Raw genomic sequence first — 21,404 nt, 5'->3', positions numbered from 1 at the left:
CTAACGAGGGAAGGGAGCTGTGATATGAATGGCAGCAACATTGAGCCTTCACAGTTCAAAACGTGACTCAACATTTCTGAAGACGATGTAGCCATGTTTGCCTCATCTCACCTATCCCATGTTAGCCTCAGTCCCATATAGCCACGCTAGGAAAGATCAGATGAGAGACCACCGTCGATCCATCTTACCTATGGTGGGTGTAAAATGTAAACACCATTAGTTCCTTCTCGCCAAGCCTTTGAGTTATTTTTTTAGACTTGACCCAAACAGGTCTATATAAACCGCGAGATATCCGGGCTTCCCATCTTTTACTCTCACTTTCCTCTCTCACCAACACGAATTACCCATACACTCGCTTAACACACAATTTTGGTTGACGCCGATCCATACCATACCATTTTTGGGTGATAGTTTGGAATCAATATCACATAAGCACTTACCATCGTTAAGCTCAAGATGCCTTCAACAGCCACTGCCAATGCCTCCAAGGAAGCACCCAAAGACGCAGTTTTGGCCACGACCCTCAACCAAATCATGCCTTTGACGGACAAGGATTCTGGCAGCCCACCGAGCGAGCCAGTTCTCACCTTGATCTGCTCCTCCACAGATAGCATATCCCAAGACTCGGATCTGACAGCGAACATCAGCCCGGAAGTGCCAACGATGGACGCAGCAAATGTTCCTCTTCCGGACGAAGAATGCGATGAGGATCTGCTCGAAGTGGGTTCCTTTCACACTATATGTTTGTCACTTTGGATACTGACATCTTCCTTTAGATTCCACCTCTGGACGACCATGAGGGAAACATCTTGGAAAGTGATGCTGTCGAGATCGCGAATAGTGAACCGACAGAGGCGGACAACACCATCCGGGACCAAGATGATGCCCAACCAGAAAATGACAACCATCATGATGCGAGCTTGGCTTCGACGTGTTCAACCCCGAGCTCTCCCCAAACACCCAGGAAACACGATGGGTCGCAGACAGACGATGATGACCTTCATGGCAGCAGCATGACATCCATGTCTTCGATTGACAGTTCTCCGAAGACACCAGAGAAGGAGGAATCATTTAGTCACCCCTTCGTTGTTGAAGATTCAGGCCCAGATTTCTCCCTGGATGACCTGGACCTAAGCTCTCCAAACTGGATGGCGAACATCAACCAGTTTTTGGAGCAGCTTGGGGATCTTGAGCCAGAGAAGGATACCAGCGAAAAGGAGAAGTTGACACCTGATGTCGGAGTTGTTGATGGGGCTGAGGAGTATGACGGACCGATCATCGCCCTTCCGGACACACCCGACTACCACCCATTCTCCAACAATTTCCAAGTCCGCCTATCCAAGTACGGTGGGTTCGGAACCTTGGCCACCAGAGACCTCATGATAGGCGAGGTAATCCTCATCGAGAAGCCTCTCCTAAGGACGTCTCGCGACGATTTCTACAACAACTTCCTCAAGTTGTCCGACGAAGACCAGACGACATTCCTGAAGCTGTATACACCCCCTGGCGAGTACTCGAGTCTCAACGGAAGCGATTACAGCCACATCAGGGCGATCGTGGCCGCAAACTCCTTTGCCATCAACCCATATGGCAACAACATCATATGCGTGTACAACGTCGCCTCAAGGCTCAACCACGCTTGCCAACCGGTGGCCAATGTTCGCTTCGACTTTGGTTACCAGTTTGACATGAATGCCGAGAATGCAGATGTCATCAAGATGATCATCAGCAGAAAAGTGAAGGCTGGGTCGGAGCTGTTTATCAGCTATGGTGGAAGCCCCATGTCGCTCTATGAGCGGTACGGGTTCCGGTGCTGCTGCGGAGGGTGCGAAGGTGTGTCGGATGTGGATCTCGCCATCAAGAAGAAACGGGAGATGATGGGTTGGAAATATTGAGAAGTTGGGGAAATTTTCTGAAGCATTGGTGGTAAGAAATCGGAGTTGGAGATGCTTTGTGGGCTGGTCGTCTTGAAGGTTATCTTTATCTGGGAATCGATCAGCATGAATGATACCCTTTCTCCAAGTACCAAGGGGTGGAAACATGGAGGGTTCGGGTTGGACTATTTCTTATTTCACTTATCAGCATATGAATGGCTGTAGGAATAAACGCAGCTTTCCAATTGATGAGTCCGTGGTGCTTTGCTATCGTGAGTCTGGGCGTTTCTGATGGGTGATGTCGGCGTCACAGTCTGCGTTTGCGAGGGCTTCACCCACGTCGATCAGTGTTTAGCAGTGTGTTGCTCGATTTGAACGTTGAACAGTAGCATGATAAACATGATTCTAGAAGTTGGCGTAACGTGACTTTTTCTCGTTCCGTGAAAGAAATGATCATGACTGAGAATAATTATTGTCAAATGTCAAGAGGAGGGTCCAATGAAGTCCAGCGAAATGAAAGCAAATGATCTCCAGGTGGTGTGGGTCGCCGTCATAGGGCTGCTGCCGTTTTTCTGGGGGCGCACGAGCCCCCAAAAGACATCAGGCCAGGGGATCTACCAATCGGTGCTGTTATCGACCGCTGATCAATGTGATAAGCTCTCTCTCACCGCACTCGCTACGGCGCCGAGTCACTCCATCACCACTCGCGTCTTTCTTTGCGGTTTAGCCTTGTCTTTTTCCCCTCCTTCCCCTCTTTAACTTTTCGTTTGACTTGCGAGACATATTTTTTGGACGTAGACGCCAAAGTATTGTACTATTACTCTGTTTATCGTCGCGGCTGTTTCTCGACAAGACACGACACCAAAGGAACCAAGTGTTGACGGTAATGCATCGACACGTCTTTCTCCACGAGCCAACGCATAAACCGCGATCTTCAACCTCCAATTGATCTCGATCAGGCAGCGAGCTCTACCAGAAAACAATAATAGTCCGTTGGGCACCACAAGTTGTGGGAAGAAACGATCACCAGACCCGAAAACCAAGAAACTACCATCGATCTACCAAAACCCGAAATTATAGGTCTAATGGGCATATTCGGTTTCTTCTCCAAATCCCATCAAGACCCTCTCGAAGCCCACCTAAACGAGTACCACCGCCAACAGCAGCGGCCCGGCCCCACCCCTACCCAACAGCGCGAGTCCCGCCGCCGAGGAGGAGGAACGAGCAGCAGCGGCGGTGTCTCAACCCGGAGCAACCCTACCTCCCGGCGTCCTTCCCGTAGCGGCGGCCGCCGCAAGCCCTGTCATGTGCATAGCAGTAGCAATGGCAGCAACAAGGGCCCGTCCGCTGCGTCGATAGCCGCCGCGCTAGCTGCTCAGCAAACGGGTCCCTTGCCGAACTTCTTTTCCTTTGAGCAGGGTTCTGAGCGCGCGCAAGGACGATACCAGAATGAGTCAACACCATTGTTGGGGAGGTTCCGGGCTATGCCTGGGGGGCCTGGGAGGAGGAGGGAGTCGGATGATCACCAGGGACTGTTGTCTGCTGGGTGGAGGGGGAGTGTGCATGTCGGGTATGGCGCCTTGATGGCCGCTGCGGCGGAGGGAGGTGGGGAGTTTGACGAAAGTGGTAGCGAGGAGGAAGACGATAGTGAGGGCGATGGGATGTTGGACTCCGGGTTTCTGGGAGCGGGAACGATACAAGAACGGACCTTAACGAGGAGGGTGATGGTGAAGAAGTTCAGCAGAGCTCGCAGAAGGCTGTATTACACCTGGGTACACCCGAAGGCTTCGGTGATCAGGAGGGCGGTAGAGCATTGGTGGAGTCGATGGTTTGTCCTGGTAGTATTACCAGCCTTCTTGGTAAGCTGGAAGACTCCGGAGTTGTTCTGCGAACTTCGGAAAAATACTGACAACCGCTGTGTAGGCCGTAGCCTGGTGCGCGATACCATTCCCAAAATACCCAATACCAGACTACGACGACGGCCACGATCTGACCACACCGCCAACAGCACCTGGCGAACAACCAGGGCGCAGGACCCCCGGTCACGGAGCGGCGCGCGTGCAGGTCAACTTCTGGTTCTTCCTCTTCGTCTATTACAGCTTCTACAACTTGACGGCTCTAATATGGATCACGAAGGTCTTCAACCTATACAGTCTCAATTGGTGGCCCAAATCCCTCGGGTTTCCCCTAACGGTCTTCACGATTGGCGTCATATCGCTAGCAGCACCTATACCTCTCTATGTCATCCCCGAACTACGTTGGCTTACTGCTCACAACACAGCATGGATTAGCTGGACCTTCGTCATCATGGCCATGCCCGTCACCATCGCTTTCTGCATCCTTATGACTAACGAGCGTCACCTTAAGCTGCGACATTCGCTTTCCGAAACCCAGCGTATCTTCACATCATCGTGGTGGGCCGGCGAATCTGGAAACAACAGCCGCCGGGAATCGACGCGGCGGGCCGGATTGACAGGCTCGTTCGATACCGCGGGCGCAGAGCTTGGGTTTGAGGAGGGCCTCAGCCGGCGGCCTTCGGTACCCGTCCGAATCAGGCGTAGATGGCTTCCCGCGAGTTTTGTCCGTTTCGTCTGGTTCTGTCTGGCATTGTCAATCGGCCTTCTTGCCTATGTGATAGGAGAGGCGTATGCTGAGATTTACCTGCGTACGCTTCCGCATAACAACTTGGAGACTATCGTCTATGTTTATGGATGGGTCTCCACGGTCTATCTCCTCGACGGGCTGACAGGTTGGATTTTGGGTGGCAACGAAGGCGAGAGAGTCGGAAGCTATCCGTTAAGCTTCATCTTCAAGCTGTTAGTAGCCACCTCCTACCCTTGACCCTTGGCTAACCCTCGCTAACCCCCCAACTCCCCACGCAGCTATTTCATGCTAACCTACCAAACCTACGTGCGCGCCCTATACGCCCGCCTCCGCTCTCCACAACAGTTCGTGATGCTTCAAGTCCTCTCCTCCACGACCTTGATCATCGTCACACCCATCCTCATGTCCCGCCCCGTCCACTGGTTCCTGACCAATACCAACCTCAACGGCCAATCCTACGGCTCCTACCAGAAGATCTGCATCCGCAACGTCTTCATCCGCTTCGTCGCCGAAAACGCGTCCATGCTTGCCTTTCTGGGGAGCGTCGTCATCCTGCACTTTGGTCCAAACAAGGACGTGTACCCCTACTTCGCTTTCGACGGCGAGCCGGACGACACCTCGGACTTTGACTTCGGTCTGACGTTCTATGCCTCCAGCATAACCTGGGCGTGCGAGTTGGCGGCTGGATTCATCGTCTCCGGGCTGATCAGGCTCATCTATGGCGTCAGTGTTGTGACGGAGGGAAAACTTGATTTTGCCGTGTGGCCCGAGTTGCTCCCGACCAGTGTGGCGGTGGTGTTGCATGTATTGCAGAATATGCTGTTTTCCATTGTTCGGTTGCAGTTTCACTGAGCAGCAGCAGCAGCAGTTGTTTGTTCGTTTTTATCGATAGACTGGTTGGCTTGATACCCCTGGGGTGCTTATGCTGGGAACGTTAAGGATGGGAGGCGAACGACGCGTTATTGTTAAACGTGGAAGTGGACCTGGGAAGAAGTTGTCGGGTTGGGTCCGTATCAGTTCCGCAGGTTTGTGTGTGCCGGAGCACCGGTTCGGTCGGTGACACGACGCCGTTTTTGTCGCTGCAACTGTGGAAGAGTCAATGGGAAAGAAGAAAAGGAGGTGAAAAAGACGGACAACCGGATGAAGGAAACTGATGCGGATGTGAAGAAATATCCATCAGCCTCATCCGCTATCACCACCTTTTCAGATCCCACACCAGCCATCGCTCAACATTTCGTGCGCGCGCAAAGAACAGCACAGCCACCTTAACTCGCTATCACAAAAGGAACCAAACAAGATGTCGTGTGTTGACGGCTAGCGGAAGTGACAGAAGAAGAAGAGAGTGGTGGGGTTTTGTCGTACGGCGTCCTTTTCAAGGAAAGGAGGGTAGGGATACGCGCAAGATTTATATTAATCGGTGTAGATGCGGTTTTGATTGCGTGCGGCAGTCTATCACCGTCACAATCATAGCAGCCGTCAGGTTCATTGCGGAAAGGAGGCCCAGACCTGGGCCTATGGAAATGGTGGTCACACCACATCCGTCCGCGCGGCGGGCGACAGCGGGCAAACAGGAGCATGACATACTACATACACACATACGGCCATCCATCCGATGCACCACACACACGCGCGCGCGCTCACGAACGAAACGCACGACATTACGATTACGATGATGATTATTGGAAAGAAGAAAGGAAGGAGGGGAAGACACGAATGAATTTGACGGCCAGACATGAACACCAGCATGAACGCTTCCACGACAACGGAATCACAGAACAGAAAGATAAACTATCTTCCTTTTGAACAACACACGAAGAGCCACACCAAGGACCGCATAGACGCGCAAATTCAACATAAACGACTTACTGGTTACTCTCGACTACAACGCGTGTAGCCTTTCTCGGCTACCTACCAACTTGCTTTCCATTGCTACAACTTTTTGCAGTTTAGGCGTTAGAGTTAGAAAAAGAGATATACCACTTCAGAGTGAGATTGAGAGTAAAGAAGAGAAAAGAGGGGTAGAAGAGAAGAGAGGGTTGAATGATTCCCGCTTAGAGAGTTAGAATAGATCATATAGCATGTTTCTGTATACCATTCGCATTACCGAACCTCTCACGACTACTGAAACCACATCCACTTTCTGACACTCGTGTTATATCATGTCATGCCAGGTTAAGTGAGTGTGGTATGCCGTACCTGTTCTGGCCCCTCTGTCTGGGTACTTGTTCCGGAATGAGGGGAGAGGGTGGGTGGGATGGTGGGATTCCCTTGTCATTTTGCCTAGTGGTAGCTACCTTATACGAGAAACAGGTGACTGAGTAAGTGAATGAGTGACCTATCAGATTAAGCTATTCTATCATATGCATTATGTTATGGCATGGCTAAGACTCCCAGTTAGTCCCAAAACGGCATTGGTAGGTAGGTAGGAGTTTTATCTGGTAAACCTGATGCAAATGGCGATTCTATGTATGCTTCGATATACTTTTCAGCATTCCAGGTTGACTTCAGTCCAGGTTGCTGATATGGCGACGAAGTGGTCGTAGCATTTGCCAAGACAAGAGAGAAAGAGTGAGAGAGTACCTTGATGGCTAACCTCAACCGTCACTCTGGTACTCTTTCTAGGGCGGTTCTTTCTAGAGCAGTTCTTTCCCTTTCCAATTATGCTTGGGATTGTACCGTCATCCTTTTTCAAGTTTTCTTTCAGCTCCTTCAGTTATTAACAGCATTACATTTCATTCCAGGTTCCATGTATCAAGCACTCGCTGTATGAGACCTTTAACGGTAGTGTAGTAGGTCACTCGAACATGCCCTTCATAAAGAAACCCAGCTACTGATATTCGCATCGACCGACGGATCTCTCAAAACAATAACCCACACATACGATCATAGATGGTAGGCGAAAACTCGGGATCCCGTCCGCTCTCCCCTAGATAAGCTACCAATCGCCTGGCTAGTAGTCGGATCGGTGACGACCGGTGAATAACCAGGTGTTGTATGTTTTCTTCTTCTTTTCTCTTTTTTTCTTTTTTCTTTTTGGGTTACCTTGGCTTTTATCTTTCTTTTTTTTTCTATTTTGTCTGTCGATTTCTGTAGTTGTTCTAAGAAGCGTCCAGACATGATATGGTAGACTCACGATCACAGGTACCTCTGGAGTTTCCCAAACCCGAGCAACTACAAGAACCTTCTTTGGTAGAAACATAAAACAGGTAGACGTGCTTGTTCGTCTTATAAGACTCAGGCATCCACCAATTTGATGTGCAGCAGAGATGGGCAGCAGAAAACACACTTTCTATTATGTTATGCAGTGTAATCCCATCAAGCGCATGTGGGGATCGTATGTCCGATGCCAAGACGATGTTGCAGTATCTGATCCGGACCTGAACCGCGAAGGGTACAGGGCAGGGGAAGGGGGTGTGCATGATAAAGTGGTGGTGGTGGTGCTGTAATATATTATCATGCAGGTGTTCCAAAACGTGTTTTATATGGTGACGACAGCCAGCTGAAGGTATGGGCTTTTGGTCAAATACCTGAAGTATAGGTCGTCCTACAGTCACGGAAGGTGGGTAGTGAGTGTCATCCGGGAGACAGACGGAAATTACCTATAGCTCACAGCCTCCATCAGCTTCTTGTTACTACTGAAGTAAGGTCAGACTAGGCAGTGCGAGAATGTTGCATTTTTATCCCCTGATTGATTGGAGAGGATGTTGCAATCACCGTTAACCGAAACGGATGAAAGAGCAGGATTTTGATATCTGCTGGCCAGCGAGAGATAGTGAAGTGCCAGACACAGATATGAACGTTAACATGGGACGGCTTCTGGCGGCTGAGGGGGGCGTGCCCTGCTTCGCTGTGTATAGGAGCATTGGATATAGCCTATAGATTACCTACCTTGGGGGGAGGCGGCGTGGACAGAGTAAACGAGAAGAGTCATGTTTTCGGCAAAGGGGTGTGCTGGTGGCTTTATCTTTTCCTGCCCAGCCTTATGAACTGAACGTCTCTGTCCGTTCCCCTTGATCTGCAACGTAAAAACCCGGTAATTCGGGCACATCGGTATGGTATCGCCGGACTGAGCGAGTTTAATGTTCGGTTCCGAAATGGCGGCGTAAGGATAACCATGTCTAACCTTGAAGAATATGGCTCGCTCGGGGAGTCCTGGTGAAGCAGATTTTGTTCGGATGGGAGCTAGCAAAGTCAATAGTGCACGCCTTCGGCGGGGATCTCTCGAAGTTCGGGGGAATGTCAAGGGGTGACGGCGTGGATCGGATGCCATGAGGAGGTGAACGTGTGGCGGTCAGGATGTTTTTGCTGGGTCGGGTATCGCTCATCCCGCAGGCTAATCAGGGGTTGTCGGCAGTAGGCCTGGGGCTACCGGCCTTCTAGAAATCTTGGCCCCGCTTGTGGAAAAGAGCGCCCCATGTCCGTGTCGGCAGTGTCGAGCAGAGTGTCGAGCAGAGTGTCGGGCATGTGTCGCAGGTCTTGGAAGAAATGCTCATCGTCATCTCCTCTCCTCGTATCTTTCTTTTTTGGATCGTCGTGCATAAGAACCTGTTGATAATTCTGGCCCAATGGAGATAGCACGGTGAGTCAAGACTGTGTGACTAACAACACACGCGGCTACGGGAGCCTTTTTGTGTGGTACGCTATCAATCTAAATGAGTAAAGAAATCACCGTCCCGTGGGGGTTGGAGATCACGTAAGGAGGACGACGGGAGTTGACAAGTGTACAAGTAGGAATGTGAGACTGGAACCTCGGGAGCTCTCACCCCGCAGCCACGACATGATTGTAGGCCAGTGACAAGACAATGTTGGGGCATATCGTCGTCGAGTGGATGTCGCACGATATCGTAAAGGTGATGCGATTCATGAGCAGAGAAGAGAAGGCGTCGCGGCGGTCGTTGTTGACCGAGCGGAGAGGGCTTGTTGCCATGCAGCTGCTGTGCAAGGATGGTACATGATGCAGTGCATGCCGCGTTCCCAGCCCAAGATTACACTTTGCAGGAGCCTGGTGTCGATGCTTGGTTGATGGATGTTGAAAAGTGAAAATTGAAAGGTCTCGAATCCCGCTTCAAAAGAATGGCTGCCTGCTTCCTGCTGCCTGCTGCCTGCTGCCTGTTGTAAACTGCTCTTTCCTTGCTCCATGTCGTACTTGTGTCGATGTTGAAGAAGGAGCGCGGATGGGAATTTCGATTGTCAAGAACAAAAAGCACATGCACAATGGGCAGGTGGGGTTGAGCTTTTTAGTTTTTTGAGCCCCACAAATGCCCACACCTACCCCACCTTTTCAGCGAGCAAGGTCCCCCAATCGGCCACGCTCGTTGCATGGACTCATGGCAAGACGGGACGTGAGCCCCTCTCAAGCTCATTCTTCACAACGGGAACACTACACCACCCGCCATTACGCCCGCCTGCCTTTTCCGAGGTCTATCATTTGCTGGCCCTCTATTATCATATTATATTTTGAATTCGCTCCTACTTGTGGTCGGTCGAACAGCGACTTGTCGTCGGCCTGCTCTACGTGATTGGGGGCACGGTCAAGACCAGCTTACGTTAATAAAATAACAACTTCGTCTCCATCAGACCAGTCCAGAACCTCGAGACTGCGAAACACATTCAAGGGGTAGTAATCCACATTGCGATATGTACCTTACACTATGGCCAATGCCAGGTACGTTCGGCTATCCATCGCCATCGTTGATCAAGCTGTTACGCTGCCGGTTTTACAACGTCTCGGTGATATGGCTCCGTGATATGGCTGCTGCTGCCGCTGACCGTTAGCGATAAACCTGGAAACAACCATTGAGGGTCTCACCGACTCCACTCTACGACGGGCCCCTCGGACGGTGCCGCGGCTCCATCTGACTCTTTCCGGCTACGGACCCGCCCATTTTACCATCTTTTTTTTTCACTGCGGTCGCCGTTGTGCGTGTTTGCGATTTGCGCCCGCCTGTTCTGCTGGGCGATAATTGGATCGTCTTCGCTTCCGCGCCGTGTCCGTTTTTTTTCTCTCTCTTTTCCCTTTTTTTTTTTTTTTTTTTTTTTTTTTTTTTTACACCGCTCGCCATTCTTGTGAATCTTGTACGTACTTTTCCACTCACAGCAGTTCCGAGTCCCCTAGGTAGGTCCAGACAATCCCGTCCATTCTATTCACACCCACGCCAGCCGAACGCACCCAGGAAGCACGCAAGCACAAGTACACACCAAGAAAGAATACCCCCCGTCTCGTCCCTGGCTCGTGTCTGCAGCCCGCCCTATCATATATCACTCCTTACATACACCCTTGAGCTTCACCCCCCCCAACACTTCGGTCCTTTCCCGCGGCCGGAATCAAGGTGGCCTGTCACCGTAGTGCGCAGCTTGCCATTAGGAGAAGTTGTCTGACACCAGCCGAACCCTTAGGTTGCTTTCTAGCCAGCCCTCCTTCATATCCCACATAGATATAGGCTCGAGCCGTCCGGAACCCTTTTCCCTCCTTTTTCTCTCTTCTCTCTCTCATCATGAGCGCCAACGCCGAATCTGCCCCCCAGGTGGCAGACTTTGTTACCCTGACCCAGGAGAAGACCGCCAACACGCAATCCACCGTCAACCAAGATGCCTCGGGACGCAAGTCCTCCTCCCCCGCCGCCGCCGCCGCCCAACTCGCCAGTACAAAGGTAGAGTTGATGGCTGCTCTGAGGTCGTTCCCCGACTTCCCCATCCCCGGCATCAACTTTATCGATATCCTCCCCCTCTTCCAGAACGTCAAGACCCACGAGGCTCTCCTCGTCGCTCTCCAGCTCCAGATCGAGCTCTCCCACGTCAAGCCCGATGTCATTGTCGGTCTTGATGCCCGCGGCTTCCTCTTCGGCCCCTCTCTCGCCTTGAGAATGGGCGCCAGCTTCGTGCCCGTCCGCAAGCAGGGCAAGATGCCCGGTCCCTGCGTCACTGCCGCCTACGAGAAGGAGTACGGCACCGACTTCTTCCAGATGCAGGAGGGCGCCATCAAGCCTGGCCAGAAGGTTCTTATCGTTGACGATATCATTGCTACTGGTAAGCATTATGCGCCCAACTTTCCTTTCTTGGCAGTCGCTTGGCGACGTCCAATCTCTTTGCCCTATCACGCCATATCTCATCTCAGTGATGCGCTGGACCTTGGCCTTGCCCCAATTGGCATACTTGCAGTTGAATTCGGCTAACAATGCCTTTTACAGGTGGTTCTGCCGCTGCCGCTGGCGAGCTTGTCCAGAAGCTCGGTGGTGAGACGATCGGCTATCTCTTCATCCTCGAGATCGCTTTCCTCAAGGGCCGCGAGAAGCTCGGTGGTGTTCCCGTCACCACCCTTCTCGAGACCGATGAGTAAACTCAAAACCTACATCGGACTCAGCACGACCTGCACATACGTCCAAATTTGCGTCACCGATAGACCAACATCTTGATTCACCGGCCATCTACACCAGTTGAAATTCGGCCGTTGAAGATCTACGACTCAGTTTGCACTTCTCGCTATCAACATGCGCCTTTACGACCCACAATTCGGATTTTAACGGCGAAGAAGCATAAACAATACGGACCCGACGGTTGCGATCTGAACAACAAGGGACCACTGGGGTGACAGCAAGCCGATAGGGAGATACATAGGGTTGCTGCTCTCAGTTGCCAGTCAAAATAAAAGTTGGGACACGAAGGATTGGGGACTTTGGTTCTGCATTTACCTGGCGTTCGGGCGCGTTACAAAAAGTGGGGTTCAATGGGGGTATCAATGGTTTCAAACCAACCTTCGGCCGTGAGAGAGAAGGATACCATTGAGTAAAACGGTTTTGTTTATTTTCCTTGGTTGCATCATAGACCGTTGGCTTCACGTCGAGGAAAATGAGGATGAAAGTATTGCAGTGTTGCAATAATTACCTACCATTGCCAGTCATCTTGCTACTCGTTTCTGTGCTAAGAGCCACATCCTGCCGGAATGGTTGAAACACGCAAAGCTTATCGCAGCATTCTCACTGGGACATGACTACAGGGTGCAGATGCAGGAACACCACAGCAAGGATACTCAACAGTACAACACTGCGGCTTTTTTTTCTTCGGGGAGATGACTGCGGGATCGCCATTTACAACGAACGACTTGCGCAATGACAACTGCGCGGTGACAACTTTTTTATCGCCCTCAACAAAAAACAAGAATTTTCAAAACCTCTCTGAAACACCAATCGGTCGTCGTCATAGCAACACTTGGGATCGTCCGATTGGTCGATTCTCTGGTATCAACAAAACGGTTAACTGGCTATGAATCCTCAAACTGCAGGTCATCGCAACAACAACAAAGACCGATATCACACCTGCCTGTCTAGCGAACTAACAGTTGACACCGAATTGCTATGCATAACAATCAAAACGAAATGTGAATTGTACGCCAAGACCAGAGATCTCAAGTCCGAGACCGCACAATTACACGATGTTTTCCATCCCCAAGAAAAAAGGCTTCCAGGTCCACGTCCAGGTCTAGAACCATGTACAAGCGCAGAGCGGTACCTGCATCAGTCCCCAAAATGCAGTCAGTTCCTGCGCCGTGAGGACCCTAGGAGCGTGTGCATATGCTATACCCACTCGTCCGATGTCGGTCCTCGGGCCGGTGAAAAGGTCAAAGTACCTAAGGTCAAACAAAGTAAGGTCAACGTGAGGTCAAAGCAAAGCAAAGAACAAGGGCCGGGATGAAAATGCAGCGCAGCGCCGAGATGTACCAGGTAGGCGCCACGTGGGCGCCATTTATCCACCGCATATCATCCCGTATCATCCCATATCATCCCATATCCTAGGTACCTACAGACCGACGGCCGATGTCCTGTGCACGTAAGGTCTGCATCTGCATTATGAATCTGGGGTTTGTGCTCGGGCCTGAGTGAGGAGGAAAGTGAAGACGAGGAACAGAAATTGAGGTTTCGATGGACGGTTAAGTAAGCCGTATATACAAAAAGATAAAAAAGAGGAAAAAAAAAAAGGAAAAAAAGGAAAAAAAAGGCACTTTAGATAGCTGTGCAGAAAATTTTAACATGGAAAGGAACACAAAAAACAAAAAAACAACTCTACATGATGTACTGAAGTAAGTCTATAACACTCGCTTTCTTCTTCTTCTCAAGACCACACCATTTTTAACATGCTCGCTCTGTTCTGCTCTCAAATGCTGTTGTTGCTGTTATATGCGAGCAAATCGGGTTCGCTAGGTACTTAATCATGACTTTCGTCATTCAACCAACTCGTCTGAGCAAAGCCGTCCCGTCCTGACATACCCGATAATCAGTTTTATATACAGTCTTCCCCGCCTCTTTCTTAACGCTCATCTCTCGTCCCTAATTCTTCACCCTCCACCTTTCTCTCCCCTCCCCTCTTCCATCCTTCTATATTTACACCTTTCCATTCTTCCTTCTCTTCCCCCCCTCCCGTGACAACCAACCCCAAAATCATGCAACACCCCCAGCATCCCCCTCATCAACAATCACATTCCTCACCCTCCTCCCCTGGCTCTCCAGAAACCATCTCCTACCAACCGCCACCCCCTTCGCCCTTTTCAGCGTCTCATACGTCATCTCCCCGCCTCCAACCATGACCAAGGGGATCGGATTCCTCCTCACCAATCCGCCGGGCGTTTTTTGTACTTGATCCAGCAACGGCCTTGCCAACCCTCCTCCCCCAACCCCTCCTTGACTGCTGCTGAAGGTTTGACCGGAGTAGTAAGCAGTGTACGAAGCGTCTTCGTCTTCGCCGTCTGAGACTACTATGACGAGCTGTAAGGATGAAGGAGAGGGCGGGAAGGCGGGGATGTTGGCGAGTTTTTCGGAAAAGGAACAGCCGCCCCGGCGGAGAAGGAGGATTTGGTGGGTGCGAGGGATGGAGTCGTCTAGTAGCGGCTTCTCGGTCGGCTCGTCCGGGGAGGAAGAGGAAGACGGAGAACATAGCTGGCCGGCGGCGTAGATGGTAGTGTAAGGGATCATGTCGCGAGGCACGGGGCCGAAGGGCGGGTAGAGTCGAGGGTAGTTGGGATTGTTTGGGCCGTAAGGGGAGGAAGGAGGGGGAGGTGGTGGAGGAGGTAAAGGGGCGGCGCCGATGCCGGTGGCGGTTACGGCCGTGGAGTTTAGGAAGACGTTGAGTGGGTATTTGATCCCGCGGGTGATGCCGTGCATAGATGCGATGGAGGGGATGGAGGGCAGGATGGAGGGCAGAGCGGTGACGGCTGCTTCGAGGGGGATACCGTCGAGGAGGTCGTCAAGAGAGGCGGCGAGGTTGGCGAGGAGGGATTTGACGTAGGAGCCAAGGGAAGAGGAGGCGGGTTTTTCGGAGGTGGCGTTGGCTGTTTCTGGTTGTTGTTCGGGCTCGGAGTCCTGTTCCTCCTCTTGGGAAACATCGTCTTCGGTGTTATTGCTCTCAGGTCGAGGCTGCTCCTTTACCTTGTCCGTCTCGTCCTGGCCTAGATCCACATGGTGCAAATGCACGAGCTTGACGTTGACAAGGTCTCGGACAAGGTTAAACCGCGGGTCGGACACCTCGCCTAGGATGGCTCTGTTCATAACGATGAACTCATCCCGACCGAGCTGGACGCCGTTCACCTTGCTGACGCGCCATTCTCCATCACTATCCTCCTCCTGCCTCATGGTCAGCTTCAGGCCGGAAAGGGTCTGGACCCGAATCCGGTCCACAGTGAGGCGCTCAAGGTTCTGCGTGCCCATCAGGTAGTTGAAGGCACTGCCGCCGATGAGCTCTTGCGCGTTAGAAGAGAACTCAAGCAGCATCTCGACCGGCTGGTTGATTTTGCGGCATGTTCCGTTTTGGGGGATCATTTCTGGTGAAAGAGTCCAGGGGAAGGGCGTGTACCTGGGGATTCTACCCACGGTGTTCCCGGTGGGCCTCACATCCGGCTCCGCTGGAAATCCCAGACGGTCCTTTGGCCCCATCAAGTGTAGGTCCAACATCTTTGCAGCGTGATAGATGTCATCTCTGGCAGCAATGACTGAGCCTGTGAGAGGTGTGACTGAAGGCGGTGCCGGGCAAGTGTTGATATAGCTAGGGTCATGGTACACCATTAGTTCCTTTTGATGAGACGCCCTTGATCGGAGCGATGACTTTGCCTTCGGCAAGATAAGCGGATGACCCTCGGTGGTAAATACAAAGCCGGCATCCAGTTTGTTCAAGGGATGCGACTCGTCAAACAACAGATACAGGTACTGTGTGGTTTCGCCGAGGAAGAAGCTTTCCATGCGATCGCTCTTCTGGCCGGTCAACACATTCTGAAGGCCTGCCCAGCCACACTGCGTAGCGCACCGTCTTTGAATGTCTCTCATGACCATTTCGCCGACGTAAAGATACCAAGGGTCTTTGGTAGCTTGATAGATGTAGTAGGTCGATTCGATGAACTCGGGTCGTAAGGGCCACCAGCCGAGACCGCCCTCAATGTCTTTGTGTGTAATGGACCAACGTTCAGGCAGCGCTTCATATCGCGCCCATATAGCAGTGTAGAGCAAGCTGGTTTCGATGGCCTCTTCCACCTCACCTGCGAGGACAAGTAGACCAGCGTAGAAAGCTCCTAGGCTGTCTACCCAGTTCGTAGCCAGTGAGCCCGTCCACAAGTTGACGTTCTCATAATGCGGGTGGTCTCTGTCGCTGTAAAGATGTCGTTTAATAGCAGCATGAGCATGATGCCACGCCTGGAGGAAGGCATCGGGGGAATTCTCAACATCAGTAAGCGGTGCAAAGAGAGTGTTGGGGTCTAGCCAATCGTCCTTGGGTTTTGGCTCAACGGCTGTCCGGTTGGGAAGCTCGTGCCCAGAAAGCAAGATGTGCGACTTGAGTGCGTACTCGAAAAAGCTGTCGGCGCCAGCACCGACAACGGAGTAAGGGCCTACCCAGTGGCCTTGTTCGGCATCGACGCCTGCGCCGAGGAGGCCGATGTGGCTCTTCCGATACCACACTGCCCAGAAGGCCCGCTTTGCAAGCTGTTCAAACCGCGGATCACCTGTCAGGCGACTGAGAACGGTGAATTCGAGAACAAGCGACCCAGCGCCAGCACTGCATGTCTCGGTGATTTCAGGAGGCCCATCAAGTATTTGGTCCCCGGAAGAGGCCTCATGCAACGGCGAATTCCTGTAAAAGGGGATCCCATGGCGCAGATTGACACGCGGATAAGGCATTCCTGTCTTCGTGTAGAAGGCCGGAAGAATCCTTGTCCCAAGATCAAGCGCCAACCGAAGTAGCTGGCCGTCGTAAGTCAACCCATTCGTCCAGTGAATGGGCGGAGGGCTCAAAGGATCGTCTTCAGGACCCAGAGGTTCATAGCCATTGATGGGTAGTGCGCCAACAGCAAATAAATGGGCACTGAGAAGGCCTCCCACACCGCGGATGACCGTCTCAAAAACCTGCACCTTGCTGTCGACGTCGAAGCCTCTAGCGCGCAGACCTTGACCAGAAGGACCGGGACGGCCATCGCCATACTGCTCGACCAAGGCGGCAACACCATCCTGGAAGTCACGCAAGGCTTTCGGTCCCGTGCCTCGGTCATCTGGTGGGGCTGAGGCAAAGATGGCCAGTGTAGACAAGCTGTCTATCAGAGTAAGGGAGTAGTTGCCCAAGACATCGTTCACTTCGACGTTCCCTGGGTTCTGAGCATCCCGGGTCAGAGGGGCGCAAGTGACGGGCCGGAGCTAACGAGGCCGAGTTAGCTTGGTGTTTCTAGAGTGGGTGGCCTTGAGATAGTGAGACCTTGATGGTGATGAATGATGGTGGGCCATACCTCGTCCTCGGGAAAGGCGATGCGCATGTAGTTGTCGAAGCCATGGTAGAACATGTCGACGACCTCACGGCGGAGCTCAGCCACGCGACTGGGGCGCATTGCCCCAACACTGGGCAACAGGGCCACAAAGGCCAACAAGGCCAGAGTAAGAAGCCATGGTGTTGACCGTAATAATCGGGACCGGGACCGAAAACGTGGCCGGAGACGGGGCCGGAGTGGTTCCGGGGTCATGTTACTATGCGGCCGGAGTCCGGAAGTGTGGCTGTGAACTTGACAAGTTGTCCAGAGTTGGACCCCTCCACTTGGACGGTGATGGCTGCCAGGCCCAGCAGATCACCTAGGCGGGTGGCTGAGGAAGGCGACTGGAGACTGCATAGGTGTCCAATACGGTGCTCCGCGTGGAAGCGATGGGTGATGTGGCTCGGTGAGCGAGGGATGACCGCGGAGGTTTTGCAGTGAAAAGCAATGGTTGAATGTCTGTGGTAGCATGCAATGCCGGGTAGGTGAATGATGCCACTTAACCAATGCTGCAAGGTGTAATCAAGGTGTCACGGTGTAACCTGTGGCTGGGGCGTTTGTGTGTATTGACGTTACATTACACTCAATGAGCGGCCCGTGGCAGGTGTCAAGCACGACAGTTAAAGGACCCACTTCCTGTTCACTGTTTGCTCCACTATCTCCGGTCCGGCGCGGCCGCTGGATGTCAAAACCGGACCCCACCTTCCAGACTTCACTCCGTCTCGCCGACCAATGATGTTTTACACCTGTACTTCAGTTCCTCCAGTTCATCACATCAATCGAACTCCTCAATGTCAATGGCTCACCAACCTAAGGACAACACCCCTCACCACCTCTTTTCTATTTTTGATCTTCCTGCTGGACCGAACGAAAGGGAATCCCAGGGTACGGTGCGCCGCCCTTGCCAACTACTGCCTCGTCGACGCGCAATACGGTTATCCTCGTCATCATCAAACCAGTCGGTCCATCGCTGTCTCCATGCCGCCCATCCAGTTCCAATGTCGCATTGCAACATCGAGATGCCGCCACTGTGGCTGCCTTTAGCCATGTAACCCAATGTGCTAACGTCGCTGACTTTCGGTCTGAACTCTCCGTTCGTGGCGCTGCTTCCGCATTAAGAATATCCTACGGTCCTGGATAACGAGCGGATGATTAGTGATGCGGGCTTAGTGCAGTAAGACACCGTCTGAAAGCTCCTTGCAGTCCCTCACTTCGATATCTTTGCACTAGACCGCTTGAGGCGGGTGCTATCCTCACGGTCTCAGTTCTTTCCGGGCCACTTGCTCCTTCTATCTTCCGGTAAGTGCGTCTGCCTCTGTTTGGACCATAGCATTGCGTTTCGACATCAGGTTTCTCGTTGGGGGCCAAAACTGTGAGTGTTCCCGGGAAACGAGCCGTGGCAGAGTCCCACCCAGTCAGGAGCCGGTCCTCAACATTACTTCCCTCTACAGACCAAATACAACGTGAAGACCACGAATCAACGGCTTCGATATACTCACTGTCCCAGAGCGCGAGAAGAACGCATTACCCGAACCTCAATCTTGCAGACACGACAGCACTAAGCCTCCCAATCTATATAAGTGCCGTATCAGGTTGGAGAAGATGGCCTCCTGCAAACGACATGCACTACAACCGTCACCCTTGCTCGCCCTGGAATCAGCTTTGCTCTCCGGAAGTCGTCTTTGAGTTAGACTCCAGGGTCCCTTTTTCATGCAGGTCCTTACATATTGATCGGGGCACCGTTGAAACCACCGAATGCCAATGCCCGGGACATGGTTGTTGTTGTTGTTGTTGTTGTTATTTTTAACGTCTACTTCCGCCTCCCGTAGGGCATGAGACGTGCCGCACCGGTGAGTCTAGCATACAAAATTAAGAGCAATGTCCTAACTGTCCACCAAACCCATTAATCCGAGGGCAAACCGAGGCCTATTGCCAGTATAAATCATGTGTTGCCCATAGCGTAAACGCGGCCCAACACTTATAATCGAATCGCCCAGTGGGCGAGCCGCCAGTATATGACGGAACCTGTAGCACAAAGGAAAAGGTAAAAGAAATGACAAAATCACTCCTCTCCGCTCTCGCTCTCGCTCTCCTCCTCCCGCAAGGCCTCCTCCCGTCTCCTTGCACGGTGAACTAGCCTGTCCAAGTCCACCGTAACCCTCTCAATGTCGTGGCCATGGCCAACTTCCACCCCTCTACTCCGTAAAAACCCCGTAAGGTTGTCAGCGGCGCCACCGCCGTCAGTGTGCTGTTGCCAGAGTGTCTGGCGCCATGCCTTTCTCGTACAAGTTCATGAAAAGAAGTGCGAGGTCTGGATTCTAGCCCGGGACATGGGTTCTATCGCGAACCGGGGTTTACTATTTGTCCCGGCTATCCTTCCCTCGCAACTGCAATCTTTGGTTCGACTAGTGGTAGGCGTAATCGCAACTGCCATATCTCCACAGCATCGGGAAGAAATTGGCAAGAGGAACTGAGATGCTAACATCCTCTAGCATCGGAAAGAAGTATCCTTCCCCTGTCTTTCAGAGACCATCGAATCGACATCAACCCCGGTCCTGGACGTTGACGGGCTAGTGGAGTACAAAATAACAGGGCAGACGCCAGAAATGGAAGCTATTGATCGACACAGCCCAGAACGGCGGGGCGGCCTTCAAATCCCCTCGGCGAACCCAAGCGTGCCAGGCCCCTAGCAGACGCCAGGAGCCCAGGACAGGCGCACAACCGGGGGACGGGAATGTCACGGACGCTGCTCGGGAGGATTGCGGGGACTCCACACCCGCCGAGACTGATGGTTCGGAGGAAAAGGGGACGGAGGGACGGAGCACGGAGCACGGACGGACATCGGATGATAACAGATTTTAACCCACATTCCGGCATCTTCGTCCATCAGTCAGTCACAGTAGGTTCAAACTTCAACCCCATTGCAGGTCCCTACGATCGACAATCTCATATACTTCCCGTCTTTACATGAAAAAGCAAGTAATTCACAACAGGCATTCCCGTCAACTTGTCAAGGGTTCTCGCCCTGCTGCGGTTAGGCTTGCGAAAACGGTTTATTTTCAGCTACGTTCGTTCGATTCCTTTTTTCCCCTTAAATGCCAAAGAAAAAAGAAGTTTTGGCCAATTACAGGAATAGCAACGTCGGAAGAGAGTTCGAGGACTTGAGGAAAAAAAAACGAAAGGGAATGAAATGGCGGGGTGAAAGGTGATGCGGTAAAATGGGTCGGGTGCCCTGAATTCCGTGGATGTTCTGTACCTGACTCCCCGCGAGCTGTAATCGAAAGCAGTTGAAAGAGGTGTTTTTCCCAAATACCCGAACGCCGAACGGGGGGAACGACATACCCGTCGAGAATTACGTCTACAGATGAGCTGCGAATGAAGAACTTAGCTTGCTGTGAAGTTCCCGTCGTGAGCCTTCTCGTAGCATACACCCTCCACATCAGGTCTCATACGTCGCAGCTGTCTGTGGCAGACGTCCTCATCACATCCTCAGTGGCATTCAAGTTGACGATGCCATCAACACTCACTGAAAAAAGTCGTGTATCTACCACTCTACATATCTCTCGTTACACAAACCACCTAGGTAGCCTCTAAGGAAGAAAAGGGGCGGCTTACGTACTCCAGGCAAGGTCCTAAATGTGCAGCGTACAGTGTGCAGCGTGGGTGGTGATGCAGCGCAGCGCAGCGCGTTGCAGTAGCGTGTACTTGTAGCGTCCGTCAGTCGAGCGAGCTTGCCCCTGTGTAACGTTGAATCGCTTCCACTGGGCTGCTTGTTTTGAGTGCCCCGCCCGCTTGTAGGTATCACGGCGGCACGGCAACTGCAGTTGACAGCGCTAAGTGGAAGCTGGAAGCTCCGATGCAACTTGGACGGGAGCGCACTACACGAAAGCTTTACTGGTGCCGGGCGAATGGTGATGGATTTGAGATACAATGGTGTAGTGTTTGAATTTTTAGTGTTTTAAAATTTCGTAGCGGAGGTTGTTGATGTGGTGAAACGGATGCCGGATGGAATGGAATTGGGGATTGTCGTTCCCGTTTGGGAAATCTGGAGAAGAGTTGGAGGGTTGTGATTGGTTGACACCTGTGTTGTTGTTCGGGATGTTGATTTTGGGTTTGAAGGATCAACGCTTGTCGATGGGTACCTTGCCTACCACGCC

The 21,404-nt window shown here is 52.2% G+C and overlaps 5 protein-coding genes across 5 annotated transcripts; 3 read left to right on the top strand and 2 right to left on the bottom strand.

The window, feature by feature from the left end:
- The first annotated feature begins 180 nt into the window (after positions 1-180).
- On the top strand, positions 181-2,325 carry SMAC4_04985 (uncharacterized protein). Its single transcript, XM_003352822.2, has 2 exons — positions 181-720; positions 777-2,325. The coding sequence occupies exons 1-2, from the start codon at positions 457-459 to the stop codon at positions 1,893-1,895; spliced, it is 1,383 nt and encodes a 460-aa protein (XP_003352870.1). The 5' UTR covers positions 181-456; the 3' UTR covers positions 1,896-2,325.
- A 470-nt stretch (positions 2,326-2,795) lies between these two features.
- On the top strand, positions 2,796-6,524 carry SMAC4_04986 (uncharacterized protein). The gene is made up of 3 exons (XM_003352823.2): positions 2,796-3,733; positions 3,798-4,690; positions 4,757-6,524. Exons 1-3 carry the CDS (start codon positions 2,960-2,962, stop codon positions 5,328-5,330), a joined length of 2,241 nt encoding a protein of 746 aa, XP_003352871.1. The 5' UTR covers positions 2,796-2,959; the 3' UTR covers positions 5,331-6,524.
- Positions 6,525-8,438: 1,914 nt separating this feature from the next.
- Positions 8,439-8,594, bottom strand: SMAC4_13017 (uncharacterized protein; the record flags this gene model as incomplete). The annotated part of the gene is made up of 1 exon (XM_066091217.1): positions 8,439-8,594. One exon carries the CDS (start codon positions 8,592-8,594, stop codon positions 8,439-8,441), a length of 156 nt encoding a protein of 51 aa, XP_065945504.1.
- A 1,923-nt stretch (positions 8,595-10,517) lies between these two features.
- Positions 10,518-12,525, top strand: SMAC4_04987 (uncharacterized protein). The gene is made up of 3 exons (XM_066090217.1): positions 10,518-10,593; positions 10,875-11,504; positions 11,666-12,525. Exons 2-3 carry the CDS (start codon positions 10,973-10,975, stop codon positions 11,812-11,814), a joined length of 681 nt encoding a protein of 226 aa, XP_065945503.1. The 5' UTR covers positions 10,518-10,593; positions 10,875-10,972; the 3' UTR covers positions 11,815-12,525.
- Positions 12,526-13,559: 1,034 nt separating this feature from the next.
- SMAC4_04988 (uncharacterized protein) lies at positions 13,560-17,722 on the bottom strand. The gene is made up of 2 exons (XM_003352825.2): positions 17,230-17,722; positions 13,560-17,140 (listed from the first exon to the last, which is right to left on the bottom strand). Exons 1-2 carry the CDS (start codon positions 17,458-17,460, stop codon positions 13,910-13,912), a joined length of 3,462 nt encoding a protein of 1,153 aa, XP_003352873.2. The 5' UTR covers positions 17,461-17,722; the 3' UTR covers positions 13,560-13,909.
- Positions 17,723-21,404: the final 3,682 nt, after the last annotated feature.

This window comes from Sordaria macrospora, chromosome 1 (assembly GCF_033870435.1).
Source record: "Sordaria macrospora chromosome 1, complete sequence".
Classification (NCBI taxonomy): Eukaryota; Fungi; Ascomycota; class Sordariomycetes; order Sordariales; family Sordariaceae; genus Sordaria; species Sordaria macrospora.
The sequence above is the reverse complement of the archived record's forward strand: the minus strand, read 5'-3'. Positions and strand labels throughout refer to the sequence as shown.